We start from the raw sequence: 16,498 nt of genomic DNA, 5'->3' as shown, positions 1-16,498 counted from the left end.
ATAGTTTAAAAGATTATTGCAAGAACTCGACACATATTCATTTGATTATCCTAAAACATGTAGTATTAGTGTATACAAGTAACCTATATAGTTTGTGTAGCGTACTTTCTGTTCAATGCCATTTCTTCTGTCCAGACTAGGGCTGAATCAGTCTGAAATTAATGGTTCAGTTTTTTCAAACTGTACACTAGACACATGTCTAGTTCTGGGTCCGTCTGTGTTCTGTGTTCTCGGTCCATTCCACTAAGACAAAAAGTCAGTGATTAGAAAGCATTGCCCTAGGAATGGAAAATAAAGCATTCTGATAGTCCTGAAGAACACAGATGAAGGAAAATGTCAAATTTGAATCCTAACCTGACTTATAGTTGAAGAATCTGTGCTACCATTTTTTGTTATTTCTCCTTTAAAGCAGTGCACTAAAATATCCTTTGAAATGCAGAATGACATTTTCTCCAAACATTTGTGTTGCATGCTGACATTTCATTTATGTCTGAAAAACATGTTTCTAAATTTTAATGACTGATTTAGAATGTTTTCATATGGATCTAAACATAAGTAAACAAGTCTACTTGTTTCAAACCCTTATATTGAGTAGATTTGTTTCAGCTTTCATGTTATAAGCATCATTTTCTATGTACAGAGAAATCTTGCATAACAATTCTGAAAACATCTTTGATCCTGAATGACACCAGTGTTGTGATACCGTTTGTAAGTAACACTATGAGCTGATGGTGTCAGCTCTCACACTGGAAACCATGAACATAGGACTCCATGTTGCTAACAACAAAAAGGTGGCCATGAGGTGTCATTTGATTAAATTCTAACCCGATGCCAACAAAGAACCATGTATTGTGGTCAGTGCTCAAGATGACCTCTTTGTTTATATGTTTGCTTAGTTGGTTGGTTGGTTGGTTGGTTGGTTGGTTGGTTGGCTGGCTGGTTGGTTGGTTGGTTGGTTGGTTGGTTGGTTTGGTTAGTTGGATGGTTGGTTGGTTGGTTGGAGGGATGGCTGGCTGGCTGGTTGGTTGGATGGATGGATGGATGGTTGGTTGGTTGGATGGATGGATGGTTGGTTGGATGGCTGGCTGGCTGGCTAGCTGGTTGGTTGGATGGATGGTTGGTTGGTTGGTTGGCTAGTTGGTTGGATGGATGGATGGATGGTTGGTTGGATGGTAGATTGACTGGCTGGTTGGTTGGTTGGTTCATTCAGCAATAATCCAGCTAGATGATTGTGGTCTTTACATAATCGACCAGACAATGCAGTGATTGACGTCATCAGCATTTGTCCATGCAGCTGGGATACCATGACAACCAAATCCCTAAGTCTGACCACCCAATCCCTAAGTCATCTTTTACAACAAGTGTGGGTTACTTCTGATTAGTTCTACTACATGCAAGTTCCAGGTTTCAGAAGGAAAAGAAAGAAAGGATTGCTAAGAAATAAGAAGCATCCTTAGAATTATTCTCTTACATTCTAACATTTGTCTCTTAATGAAACTACATATGGCATCCCAGATGTTTACAACTGTATATATATATATATATATATTTTAGGTCTGGAGTTTTAGAATACTAATGGTTATTGACTCGCTGCATTACAGGAAGCCATGAGTGAGGAACGTGACTGTGGACAAGGGGCACAACTCTCCAACTCTCTGCCCAGTGTGTACTCACTGTCGGAGAGGGAGTCAGTCAGCTCTCACCAGATCTTCTCCCCTCTCGCATCACCCTCCTGTTCCATGGAGTTTCTGCAGGACATGTACCATAAGCCGTTCAGGGACTATCTTCTAGCAGCCCTCCCTGTGCTGGTTCATCCTATCATTGTCCTCCGACTATTAGCTCACAAACTATTCGGGAACATGATCCGGCGGAAGACATTGTACAGTGACACAAAACTCAAACCGCCAAAGGTGGACAAAGTTGATATATGTCCACCTCGAAAACGAGACGAAGAACCTTTGGAGGAATGTGATTCCTTGTCGAAACGGAGGAAAGCTAACCTCCATGTTGTGATAACAGACCCACCAGAGGAACCTGAGAGTGCTCCTCCCATTGTCAAAGTCTCCAGTATAACACAAGACAAAGATCAAAATAATAAGGGAACTAATAACCATGTGCCAAGTAAAAACGGAACAACCAAACTTGCCCTACGTGCAATAGGAGAGAGTTTGGTGACACCCCTTGATCTCAACATAGTGCCCGCCCCCCAGAACCCAGAACCAAGCACAGTAGTGGAGATGCCTGATTCTGGTGGGGATCCCAAGACTTCCAGGAAACTCTTCCGGTGGCCCAGCAAGCGGGTGTTGTCCAAACCTCAGGCCAGTGTGTCTCTGCCCCGCAGGGACAGCGTCTCCAGTGACCTCAGTCAGTTGAGTCAGAAAGATTCCAACAGCTCTTCCGCACCAGATATGGATCTTGTTGCTCTCCAGCGAGAACTCACCAACCTGCCAACATTTGTAATGGACACTCCACCAGTGGATGTATCACCAGTGTTTTCTAGATCCAGCTCAGTGCCTGAAAATCTTGCACACCGAACGAGGTCATCTCCATTAAATGGCTCTGCTGGGTACCTGGCATCAGTGAGTGGCCTAGAGGGGGAAGAGAGTCACAGTTTGGTGAAATCAGGTCTAATGACCCCCGGGCCTTGCTCCACAGAACACATCTACGATACAGGGTCCCTCGTTACCATCATGACAACCGACATGGATAATCTTCCTGTTACAACCAGTGGTCCTGAGCAGGACAATGATTCAATCACGGATATACCAAATATTAAAGTTCATTTTGAAACCCCCTCTTCTCCCCAGCCTTCCTCCGCTAGCCAAAGTCCCCAACACTTTGAATACCCCTCCCCTCCTCACTCCTCAGGGTTTGCTAATCATCTCTCCCCTCATTTAGAACAAACAGGTCACGCTGCTCAGCACTATCTATTCCCTTCCACCCCAACCCAGACATCCACCCCCAGCCCCGCCCCGTCGGAACGCACCCACTCCTCTGCAGGGACGGTCAAGTCTGTCTCCCCTATCTCCACCACCCCCATTTGTGAGATACCCCTCAACCACAGGGGTATACTGAAGGTGATCGAAACATGGATAGAAATATGTCATTCCGACCTGGATGGTAGTTCCATGTTGGCTCTGGAGACTCGGGAGTTCCTCAAGAAGTTGTCGGTGCTGGGGTATGAGTACAAAGCATGGTGCCAGCTGATGGGGAACAAGCTGCAACTGGAGGTGAGAGAGTGTGAATTTATTTGTCTCACATCCTACATATACTACTTTAAAAAAGTAGGGGATCACACGATTCTTACATACTGTTTTTCTTCTTTGAATGGCAGTTTAGACAAGGGATATAATTTATGGCTGTACCACCTCTTTACAAAATGAATGTGATGTTTCAGTTTAGATACTACCACCATTGTTTGTTGGTGTTGCTGTCTACACCAAAACTCTCCACCCGTAGTAATAAAGAAATTGTACAGCCATTGAATTATCTCCCTTGTTTATAGTTTATCTGTCATGTCATACCTTATAATATATAAAACTTTAAATACATGTACGTACGTTGATGGTAAAGCATCAAAGGATTATGGGAGGCATTTCATGCATTGAGTAGTGTATATTATTGTGTACTACAGTATTGTGTGTTAATACATCATGGTACTCAGTACATACACTTCATATAAACCATGCACATCTTGTATATATTACGGTTGGGTATCGTCAATATTTTCGTATTGCGATATATTGTGATATGTGTTGCCGTATTCCAATATGTATTGCAATATATTGTGAAAGTGTAACACATGGTTAAGGTAATGAAATTACTGTTTCCTTTCTTTTGAAACAATACCACTGGCCACTGGCAGGAATCAGATTTGATTGTACAAGAGATCCTTTGAAAATGTTTCCAAATTGAAGACGTCGCTCTATAGTTTGGAACTCGAGAAAAAGTGTCTGCAGTGGCTTCCTTACAACGAGTGCCAATACCAATCTATATATTATTTTTTTTATGGTTTAAAAGTCACGCAAATGCAATTATATGACCAATAAACATTCTCAAAACTATTAATGTATAATAATATAAAGGGAATTCAAAGTAGTGTTATTAGTAGTTTTAACTACAATACGAAAATTACCTATCGTAGCCTAGTGGGTAAAGCGTTCACTCAAGGCCCGGTTCGAAGGCCCGGTTCGATCTATTGCAGTACAAGTATCTCTGTATTGTTCGGTCACTACAGGACAGTTCGAGTGTTTGATGATGATAAACTCTGATTGTACATACAGATAATTCATTCTGCATATTGATATGAATATTATTCAGCTCGTCAGTCACTTCTGTAGTCATGGATACAGGGAATTACCAACGCCCGATAAATTCACCTCCGTGTTTCTGCCCTTTTGTCAGTCGGTTGTGAAGGATGTTATCATTTGTGAATGAATATCTGTGTAGATTTGAGCTTAAATTATACAAAAATATACAAATAATTTGCTGTATTTCTTTTCAACCACAAAACAGAAACATACACTGCAATACATATGGTTTGAAGAGTCTAATGCAGTATACAGTTATACTGAGCATTTCCACTTATTAATATCATATTGGGTGTTGGGTGTCAGGTTATTTTTTTAAAATCACCAAAGCAAAATGCACATGTGTTTTGTTTGTTTGTTTTCTTCTTCTTGAAAAAATACAACCGGCGGATCTGTTAAACAAGAAATAAAATTGGTCTGGCCCAAACATGTTATTTTTTAAATCATATATTTAGTGGTATTGCGTTAAAAAAAAACACCTATCGACTGGACAGCTGACCTTGAAAACATACCAGATTGTCCAGCAATAGTGACCTTCAGTTTTACTGGCCATGCTGAAGGTATTTATTGCCGGTAATGAAATATCAGTTTTCAGTTATTATAAAAAAAAATTTACATATTAAATTTCTCAGGGTCTTGAAAAGATCTTGACATTTGAAATTTATGCTTGAAAAAGCCCTGAATTTGAATTTTACATGAAAAGGATTATATATTCTGAATTCTTGCAGCAAATAGCTTTTAATTTGCAATAAAGGGTAACCTGCTTCGAAATAATTGTATCATAATTATTCTTTTCTATATTAATATGTGACATCATTATATTCCTTGATTAATAAATAATATTGACATTTTCTTGAATGACTTGAATGTTCAGTTTCATATTCAAGGGAAGCTGTTTTGGCAATGACATAACATGATTTTCCCAACACATTGGTTTGAAAGCACACTTTGGTCATTTAGCCTTTAACAGTCGTATCATTCCTTTGAAAGCCCCTGCATTTAGTGACTCAAGTTTTGCATATTCAAAGAAATAATCCATTAGACAAGAAATAAACAGTTTTCCTTTTATTCTATTACATGTTTGAAGGTTTAACCTGGGGATAAACCTTCAGTCATTACGGACTGACAGTGTTCCTTGTTGTATTGACCTAAACTCAGTTAATAACCATGATCCAGTACAGGCAGACAATACAGACAGATAATGCAACTAGACAATACAGTCGGACAATAGAGACAGATAATGCAACTAGACAATACAGTCAGACAATACAGACAGATAATGCAACTAGACAATACAGTCAGACAATACAGACACAGACAGATAATGCAACTAGACAATACAGACAGATAATGCAACTAGACAATACAGTCAGACAATACAGACAGATAATGCAACTAGACAATACAGAGAGATAATGCAACTAGACAATACAGTCAGACAATACAGACAGAAATGCAACTAGACAATACAGTCAGACAATACAGACAGATAATGCAACTAGACAATACAGTCAGACAATACAGACAGAAATGCAACTAGACAATACAGTCAGACAATTCAGACAGATAATGCAACTAGACAATACAGTCAGTCAATACAGACAGATAATGCAACTAGACAATACAGTCAGACAATACAGACAGATAATGCAACTAGACAATACAGTCAGACAATACAGACAGATAATGCAATCAGACAATGTAGATTACAATATATAGTTACACACTACAGTCAGACAAAGACATGAGACAATACAATCAGACAAAAGTCAGGCATTGCAATCAGACAACAGTTAGAGTCAGTCAATGAGTGAAAATGGTTTCATGCTGCTTTTAGCAATATTCCAGCAATATTATGGCCAGTAACACCAGAAATGGACTTCACACATTGTACCCATGTGGGGAATCGAACCCAGGTCCTCGGCGTGATGACCGAATGCTTAACCACTAGGCTACCCCTCCGCCCCAGCAATAGATAGACAATACAGTATGAGAATACAATTGGGCAATAGAATCAAACATTCGGACAGCTGACCTGTAGTGACCCTAAGCAAGATGAAATGGAGTAACACTGTCATGACGATCATCTTGTCTGAACCAAAGGTTAGATTTGGTCATAAGCTACCTATGCTGAGGAAAGATGCTTCAATAGATCAGGGGATCAAGATTAGGGAATTAGTTCACGATGTCTCAATGTACCCAAATGGCTTGAATTGATGCTCATGACAACAATCACCTAATTGTCTGGTCCAGACTTGATTATCCACAGGCTGCTGTAGAATAGCCGGAATACGTCTGAGTGTGGCATTAAACAACAAATACACACACATACTTAGCCAAGGTCTGCCATGAGATTACAGCTGGATGGGAATAGTGCTCTTTAATCCGCATGGCAAGCTGAACACTCAAGACATTTCCATCAGCTGAGTTTTCTGGAGAGAATAATTCAGCTGAATGGTCATAGGTGGCCATAAATCATACTATCTTCTTTAGGTTCAATGACTTGCTGACAAGTGTGGGGTCACACAGATGGGTCCAGGGGGTACTGTATCGCTGACCTGACCCCGGGGAAGAGGTCACCAGACACATCCCCAGACTAATACAGGAACGTTATGTAGTGCTGCCACCTACTGGTGAATATGGATTCAGCTTAAACAGAAATGGACAAACCTTGTCCGTGAAGTGAGCAGGTCTGGAATTGAGATCAACCATTTAACATGTACTCAGTGACTGGCAGCAGCGTTAATATCTCTCAAAATGTAGCATTTGCATATTTTGTACATTTTCAAAAATAGTTCTTTTTGCTGGGTAGTTTTTTAATGTAAATCTATGAAGTTAATATTTTTATACAGTGGGTATGAGTTTGGGGGATAGTGCATAAGTGGAATATGGTGTTCAAAAGTGGAGAGTCAAGACCATTGGTATAGATTTGCTGGGTTAGTGTAGATGGGAAGAGAAGACGCCACAGACTGTACTGTCAATGTGGTGGTGAGCCTGACTTCCTCACTCACTGTTAATGGTCTTGTCACTGATTGAATTATCTCCAAGAGGTTGCTCCTGATGAATATTGATCTTACAGAAAGCTTGGGAGGATTCATTCTCTATTCTATATCTCATCCATTAATTAGATGTATCGTAAATACGAGTTTATTTAGAGCTCCCTACTATGGATTAAATAAAATGCTTTTTTTCAACTCTTGATGCATCAACACCAAGCAGTGGTCAAAATCTTCACAGATACTTCCCCACTGCATCAATGGTATAGTTGATAGAGTCTGACAAGAGACGTTTGGTTGTTTGAACCTCAGCCATGTCATTCCAAAAGACAGCAAAAGACAGTCGATGTTGTGGCATTAAAAGGGGCGTGGGGTAGCCTAGTGGTTCAAGCTTTTGCTCATCACGCTGAAGAGCCGGGTTCGATTCCCCACATGAGTACAATGTGTGAAGCCCATTTCTGGTGTCCCTTGCCGTGATATTACTAGAATATTGCTAAAAGTGGCATAAAACTTAACTCACTGATTCATTCATTCACTCTTGGCATCAAAGGAGCAAGGCTTGGTGTATCAGGGTGTATGCACATACATGCACATATGCTTTGTATAGAATCATCATTGGTCCAGACTAAGACAAGTAGCAGTTTTGGACATACACACATGCTGTGACATTAAAGCCTACTTCATTGAACCTCACCGCTTTAGACACTTCCACCACTTATTTGGGCATAACCAAATTCTTAATATTAGCTTCCATAGTGACAGCTCCTTAGTAACAGCTTCCTTAGAGGCAGCTCCTTAGTAACAGCTCCTTAGTGATAGCTCTTTAGTAACAGCTTCCTTAGTGACAGCTCCTTAGTAACAGCTTCCTTAGTGACAGCTTCTTTCCTTAGTGACAGCTCCTTAGTGACAGCTTCCTTCCTTAGTGACAGCTCCTTAGTAACAGCTTCCTTAGTGACAGCTCCTTAGTGACAGCTCCTTAGTGACAGCTCCTTAGTAACAGCTTCTTTAGTAACAGCTTCCTTAGTGACAGCTCCTTAGTGACAGCTCCTTAGTGACAGCTCCTTAGTGACAGCTCCTTAGTGACAGCTCTTTAGTAACAGCTCCTTAGTAACAGCTTCTTTAGTAACAGCTTCTTTAGTAACAGCTTCCTTAGTGACAGCTTCTTTAGTAACAGCTTCCTTAGTGACAGCTCCTTAGTGACAGCTTCTTTCCTTAGTGACAGCTTCCTTCCTTAGTGACAGCTCCTTAGTAACAGCTTCTTTAGTAACAGCTTCCTTAGTGACAGCTTCCTTCCTTAGTAACAGCTTCCTTAGTGACAGCTCTTTAGTAACAGCTTCCTTAGTGACAGCTTCTTTAGTAACAGCTTCCTTAGTGACAGCTCCTTAGTGACAGCTTCTTTCCTTAGTGACAGCTCCTTAGTAACAGCTTCCTTAGTGACAGCTCTTTAGTAACAGCTTCCTTAGTGACAGCTTCTTTCCTTAGTGACAGCTCCTTAGTGACAGCTTCCTTCCTTAGTGACAGCTCCTTAGTAACAGCTTCCTTCCTTAGTGACAGCTCCTTAGTGACAGCTTCCTTCCTTAGTGACAGCTCCTTAGTAACAGCTTCTTTAGTAACAGCTTCCTTAGTGACAGCTTCCTTCCTTAGTGACAGCTCCTTAGTGACAGCTTCCTTCCTTAGTGACAGCTCCTTAGTAACAGCTTCCTTAGTGACAGCTCCTTAGTGACAGCTTCCTTCCTTAGTGACAGCTTCCTTCCTTAGTAACAGCTTCCTTAGTGACAGCTCTTTAGTAACAGCTTCCTTAGTGACAGCTTCCTTCCTTAGTGACAGCTCCTTAGTGACAGCTTCCTTCCTTAGTGACAGCTCCTTAGTAACAGCTTCCTTAGTGACAGCTCCTTAGTGACAGCTCCTTAGTAACAGCTCCTTAGTAACAGCTTCCTTAGTGACATCTCCTTAGTAACAGCTTCCTAAGTGACACTTTCTTAGTGACAGCTTCGTTAGTGACAGCTTCACTTGTAACAGCATCCATTGTGAAGGCTTCCTAGGAACTACTTCCTTAGTAACAGCTTATAAAATTTCGAAAGGGGGATGACACTGCCATTTTATCCTGCTTCAAAATTATACCAGCTGTCTGGGTGTTTTGCCGCTATGTATGGCTGTCACTAATTTCATACAGAAGTACTATCCAAAACCTGATGCCAAACAATCTATACTGTACTTTGTGTTCTTTATGATAATCTTATAAGTAATGGCACCGAGTAAGTAATCAAGTTGTATTACCATTTATTAAACATTATAAATCAATGGTGATGGTCGAAGTCACAAGTTGTGGTCTGAAACAGACATTTGTGGTCTAAAGCACAAACTGATGGTCAAAGTCACAAGTTGTGGTCTAAAACAGACATTTGTGGTCTAAAGCAGAAACTGATGATCAAAGTCACAAGTTGTGGTCTAAAACAGACATTTGGGGTCTAGAGCACAAACTGATGGTCGAAGTCACAAGTTGTGGTCTAAAACAGACATTTGGGGTCTAAATCAGAAACTGATGGTCAAAGTCACAAGTTGTGGTCTAAAACAGACATTTGGGGTCTAAAGCAGAAACTGATGGTCGAAGTCACAAGTTGTGGTCTAAAACAGACATTTTTGGTCTAAAGCAGAAACTGATGATCAAAGTCACAAGTTGTGGTCTAAAACAGACATTTGGGGTCTAAAGCAGAAACTGATGGTCAAAGTCACAAGTTGTGGTCTAAAACAGACATTTGTGGTCTAAAGTAGAAACTGATGATCAAAGTCACAAGTTGTGGTCTAAAACAGACATTTGTGGTCTAAAGCAGAAACTGATGGTCAAAGTCACAAGTTGTGGTCTAAAACAGACATTTGTGGTCTAAAGCAGAAACTGATGATCAAAGTCACAAGTTGTGGTCTAAAACAGACATTTGTGGTCTAAAGCAGAAACTGATGGTCAAAGTCACAAGTTGTGGTCTAAAACAGACATTTGTGGTCTAAAGCAGAAACTGATGGTCAAAGTCACAAGTTGTGGTCTAAAACAGACATTTGTGGTCTAAAGCAGAAACTGATGGTCAAAGTCACACGTTGTGGTCTAAAACAGGCATTTGTGGTCTAAAGCAGAAACTGATGGTTGAAGTCACAAGTTGTGGTCTAAAACAGACATTTGTGGTCTAAAGCAGAAACTGATGGTCAAAGTCACAAGTTGTGGTCTAAAACAGACATTTGTGGTCTAAAGCAGAAATTGATGGTCAAAGTCACAAGTTGTGGTCTAAAACAGACATTTGTGGTCTAAAGCAGAAACTGATGGTCAAAGTCACAAGTTGTGGTCTAAAACAGACATTTGTGGTCTAAAGCAGAAACTGATGGTCGAAGTCACAAGTTGTGGTCTAAAACAGGCATTTGTGGTCTAAAGCAGAAACTGATGGTCAAAGTCACAAGTTGTGGTCTAAAAACAGACATTTGTCAAAAGCAGAAACTGATGGTCAAGTCACAAGTTGTGTCTAAACAGGTCTAAAACAGACATTTGTGGTCTAAAGCAGAAACTGATGAATGTCACAAGTTGTGGTCTAAAACAGACATTTGTGGTTCTAAAGCAGAAAACTGATGGTCAAAGTCACAAGTTGTGGTCTAAAACAGGCATTTGTGGTCTAAAGCAGAAACTGATGGTCAAAGTCACAAGTTGTGGTCTAAAACAGACATTTGTGGTCTAAAGCAGAAACTGATGGTCGAAGTCACAAGTTGTGGTCTAAAACAGACATTTGTGGTCTAAAGCAGAAACTGATGGTCGAAGTCACAAGTTGTGGTCTAAAACAGACATTTGTGGTCTAAAGCAGAAACTGATGATCTAATACAGGCACTGTGGTCAATCTCAGACACATTGGCCTAATACAACTACTATGGTCAGACACTTTGGTCTGAAATAGAAACTGATGGTCTAAGTCAGAAAGTGTTGATCTCAAGCAAAACCATTGATCTAAACCAAACACTGTAGTCCATAACAGAAACTGGTGGGAATTTGTTGGTCTCCAGCAAAAACCATTGATCTAAACTAAACACTGTAGTCCATGACAGAAACTGGTGGTCTGTGCCAGGCTGGGATGTTCAGCTCCTCCAGAAAGTACACCTCCTCCAATTTCCCCCAGTTATGTGTCTGTTTGTTTATAAGTACTTGATGCTACAGAATCTGGGAGAGTATAAACATGTATCAGGGCAAACAAGTGTTGGGTCCCAGCTGCCCCTCTTGAGTGAAACTTCCTTCCTAGACAGAATGTATATTTCAAGGTGAATGAGTTAATCAATGGCCCACTATGAAGCCTGTATCTTCACACTTGGTTACTCTGGTCCGGATGTAAATATAGCAGATCCACATTCTGAAGAGTTTCTGTGAAGCTAAGCTTGAAATCGTTGGCATATTTGGCATGCAGCAAATGTGCACATATAGAATAAATAATTTCAAAATATTTGAAAACACTGATTCCTGATAAGCTAAAGTTGGATGCATGGTCAGCACGGCATTAAGTGCATATGTACCCAGCTGTCCACAATAGCCCTCACAAATAAGGGTGCCAATGTAAAAGTATTGCTCTACATAAACCCTAATTCCCCAAAAAAACCAAATATATACAGAATGCTGATCTGCAAAGTTACAAGCAATCCATACTCTTAATATAGCGACCAGTGAATTCCAGACTTTAAAGACTTCCATAACTTAAGAGAGATTTGTACTTTTATGGGGACAAATCTTTATTCCTTTTTTTCTTTGCAATTCTTTTTCTACATGCAATGCAAATGCAATGCGATAGAATGCAAATTAAGATTCCTACAAAGAGCATCACGTTATTTATTTTCATTGTGACTTTTTTTTAGGAAATATACCAACAATCCACCCTGACAATAATATACTAGCCACATAAAGAAACTGTGCACACAGAAAATTCCTTCAGAATTGGAATACAACACAGAAAAGACGAAATGATGTGGACACTTTGAAGGCTGAAGTATCGGGCCACAACAACATGTCAAAAGAACATGAACACTATCCGTAACGATGACGTCAGAAGTTCAAAATTGAGTAGGGGTCACACGTCGAAGTCACAAAGTCAATAACGGGTATGACCATCATGTGCGTGAAGCACGCATAGAGGCTACCAAATGAGCATTGAAGGCCTGGGGAATATTTGGGATGTGGTCACTGCCGTCTGGAACCTGTGTCTGAGATGAGTCACCCGAATCCATCTGTCCTGTCTTGGCGTCGTTACTCGGGGATGCCCAGAACGTGGGTGGTCGGCAACGTCATTACTGTTTCCCTAACGCCTGACCAATGCAGATATCGTGTTACGATGACATTGGAAATGTGCTGCCACCTGTTGTTGGCTCATGCCTGCTCGAACCATTCCAATGGCTTCATGACGTTGAGCAGATGTTAATCTTGGCATGATGTGCATGTGACTTCTCATGTGAATTTGTGAACGTTTGAATGACCAAAGATCAAGCTTTCGACAGTGACAGCAATTTCTGAGTTTCACATGTTGTGTGCAGCTGCACAGGCTGCACATGCAGTAACACATTGCAAGTCCATAGGCTACCATCAATGACGTCACGTCGCCTGGCACCTGCATGAGTGTTTGATTGTCTCCAATACTTGCTATATTCACACCTTTATTTATGTATAAAGACGCTGTCTGCCTATCTTTATATTTTCTGTGTGCACAGTTTCTTTATGTGGCCAGTATACATTGGTGTCAAGGCGCTGGTTGTCAAAATTATGGACAACAGTGAGGCCCTTTAAGTATGAGTTCGTCTAACAAAAGGTTTGGCTAAAATTTGGCCAAAATGTAGGTGGTCAAGAGTTTCGAGTTACCTCCCTTTGGCTTGAAGGGAAACGGTGAGGAAAATGACTCTAACATACTAGACAGTTCTCCTTGTATTTCCATTGCATTATTAAAATAATTATTGAGCCTGAAAGTTCATTTGATATAACTCAATACTGTCACAACAGTGTTGAGTACTATTAAAAATGTGGAATACTATTGCAATACAATTACAATAGTGAAAGTAGCCATATTTATGGTCACATGTAACATGGCCATGCAGACCGGATTATCTGCAGGCTACAGTGCTACAGCTTGAGGACATTTTTCAGATTTTCTACATATTTGCAGCACTACCTTTACAATGAAGAGTAAATATATGAACAAACTAAAATACCCTGGGTGTTTAGGAGAACTTATAACTTCATGGCATCGCGGAATAAATGGTATAACAGTAATGTTACTTTAAATAACACCTAGGTTTCGTCAATATCAAGAAGAGAAATAAACCTTTTGCGAGATGGTCTGTTGAAATAATACTGAGGAGTGTACATTTTTTTCTTGAAGCTATTTTCAGGACATATTAACCCATGAAGATCCGGGTTAGAACTGATCTTCAGTCACCCATGCTTGTCGTAATGGGACTGGGTGGTCAGACTCGCTGACTTGGCTGACACATGTCATCATATCCGAACCGCCTCCGTGGTGTAGTGGTTAGAGCGTCCGCCCGGAGAGCGGAAGGTCGTGGGTTCGATCCCCGACCGCGTCATACCAAAAGACGTTAAAATATGGTACTTGTTGGTCCCTGCCTGGCGCTCGGCACTAATGGGTATATCAAGGACTGGTCGGCTCGGAGTCAGTATAATGTGTCTGAGTGGGGTATTCATGCTTCACTGCGGCATGGTATCTCAGTGGGCTAACACTATAAAACCAGCTTCAGTCTGGGCTAGTACAAGCAGCCGCATATACACATACACATGCATGCACGTCGTCATATGAGCGAAATATTCTAAAGCACAACGTTAAACCCAATTTCACCTCACCTCATCATATCCCAATTGCATAGATTGAGGCTAATGCTGGAATATTGCTGAGTGTGGCATAAAACTAAACTCACTCACTCACTCAGTATAGGTTAGCATAACATGTTATTCATCTTTATTGCCATGAATCAGCAGTATTCAAGTTATATGATGAAGTATATCACCAATGGTCGATAGTATGAGCATGTAATACTGTGATTGGGATATAATGACACTCAGTGCACCAGTTGCTACACACACCTCTTGATTGAGAAACGGAAGAAGATGTCAGACCTAATGATTATTTTTTTATCATTTTTTATAATTACTGGAAGTTTATCCATCTCAGTCATATCAACACTTGTAATTATATTCCCCACTCAGACTGTTTACACCAACTGTGGAATCAGTGATGAATCTCAGCTAGCTTGAAATTGAGGCAAGTCCCTTGAGTGGTTGGATTAATACAATTTGTTATTCATCAACATGCTGCACTCCGTGTAAATAGTTTCGTCAGTTCTTTTGTAAAACCTGCATTAAACCAGCTTTCCATGTGTGTCATCGCTTTCCTCTAAGCTTCTAAAAACCATTTGTCTTCAAATTGATGTTCGGTTCATACAGTCCATGTTGTTTTAAGTGTAAGCTTTTATGACATATTGAGCAGGTTGTGAAATGTCACATTTTCTATATTGAACTAAAACCCGACTTGTTTTAAAATAGATCTTTATGATGAAAAGAAATATATCAACGACACATATCTCAATATTCTTAACGTGGGATTGGAATTTTGCCGGAAAAGATATTTTTTAGTCACAGTTTTCTCAACATTGTAACAATGTATTTTGCTGATAGATCAGCTGAACACTTTTGTTCTTTCCCAACACAGTGGAAAGGAAGTAGATTTATTTAGCAAAGCCAGAGGCAAAATTATTTTTCATGCATTTTCAAGAATATTTTCTGGAATTTGTTTATTTTTCAATATATATCAGAGCGTGCCACATAATCCAAGTGGTTGTGAAAAGGAGAAGTTTAGTCAGTACAACTGACTGACTGAGTTTACTTTTACGCCGCTTTTAGCAATATTCCAGCAATATCACGGCGGGGGACACCAGAAATTGGCTTCACACACTGTGCCCATGTGGGGAATCGAACCCAGGTCTTCGGCGTGACGAGCCAACGCTTTAGCCACTAGGCTACCCCACAGCCCTAGTCAGTACAAAGGCCACAGGCCATTATATAGCAAACAATAAACTCATACAACGTGGTTGTGGTTAGGAAGCTGTACAAATGAGTGAGTGAGTTTAGTTTTATGCCTCTTTTAGCATTATTCCAGCAATATCATTATTCCAGAAATGGGCTTCACACATTGTACCCATGTGGGGAATCGAACCTGGGTCTTCGGTGTGACAAGCAAATGCTTAAACCCATCTCCCCCTGTACAAATGAGAGGGTCTCCTATCATATTAATGTAGAATGTATAGATAAAGCTTCTTTGACATGATTTAAACAATTAATCACTTAATGATTAATCCCATGCTATTACTTACTAATTGCTCTACTTCAGTAAGCATCCCCAACTAACTTCTGGGCCAGTCTGTGAATTATAAGGAATATTCATAAGCATCCGGTACCGAAACTGGAAATTACATGGAGGTCCATATTTGTTTTGCAGAGTTTTGCAACAACATAGAAGGGGTGTATAATCATAAAAACATATTTGGAACCGAGTCAGTTCACCATTGCTTGATCTGTGGAAATAAATTAAACTTTTTGTGTACTCTTTTAATAAGCACCCTCTTTGTCAATTTTGCCAATGTGCTTATCACAGTGAATAAAACCACAGGCACCCAGTCTGCTTGAAACTTTCTAGAAGTGGGGTTAAATAAAGACTCCTCTTCACTGTGTTTGTTTCAAGGCTTCTGAATGCTTCATTATCAAGAGGCAGTTTCATTGCTGGAACAGTTAAAAACACTTTTAACATAACTGGAAACATAATAGCAATAGATGCATTTGGACTGGTCATTTCTTATAGGAGCGGGGCAGTGGGGTAGTCTAGTGGTTAAAGTGTTGGCTCGTCACGCCGAAGACCCGGGTTCGAATCCCAACATGGGTACAATGAGTGAAGCCCATTTCTGGTGTCCCCCGCCGTGATATTGCTGGAATATTGCTAAAAGCGGCGTAAAACCAAACTCAGTCAGTCAGTCTTATATGAGCAGGGGATGGGGCACATAAGGTACTGCCCCCTCATTTTATGTACTATTTTCATGAGATTCCCCCTAATAAATGTCCAGTCCCGAAATGATTTTCAAATTTCGAAATGTCATATATGAAACATAGAACCTAGGTTTCTTGTA

The 16,498-nt window shown here is 40.3% G+C and overlaps 1 protein-coding gene across 1 annotated transcript in view; it reads left to right on the top strand.

Annotated features, from left to right (window-relative positions):
* The window catches only part of LOC124256118, a 294,746-nt gene that overhangs the window by 199,347 nt on the left and 78,901 nt on the right, over positions 1-16,498 (top strand). The window contains 1 exon segment of the mRNA XM_046690072.1: positions 1,602-3,230. Coding sequence (XP_046546028.1) covers positions 1,602-3,230 — 1,629 coding nt within the window.

This window comes from Haliotis rubra, unplaced genomic scaffold (assembly GCF_003918875.1).
Source record: "Haliotis rubra isolate DU_JTF1 unplaced genomic scaffold, ASM391887v1 Scf619, whole genome shotgun sequence".
NCBI classification, from domain to species: Eukaryota; Metazoa; Mollusca; class Gastropoda; order Lepetellida; family Haliotidae; genus Haliotis; species Haliotis rubra.
The sequence above is the reverse complement of the archived record's forward strand: the minus strand, read 5'-3'. Positions and strand labels throughout refer to the sequence as shown.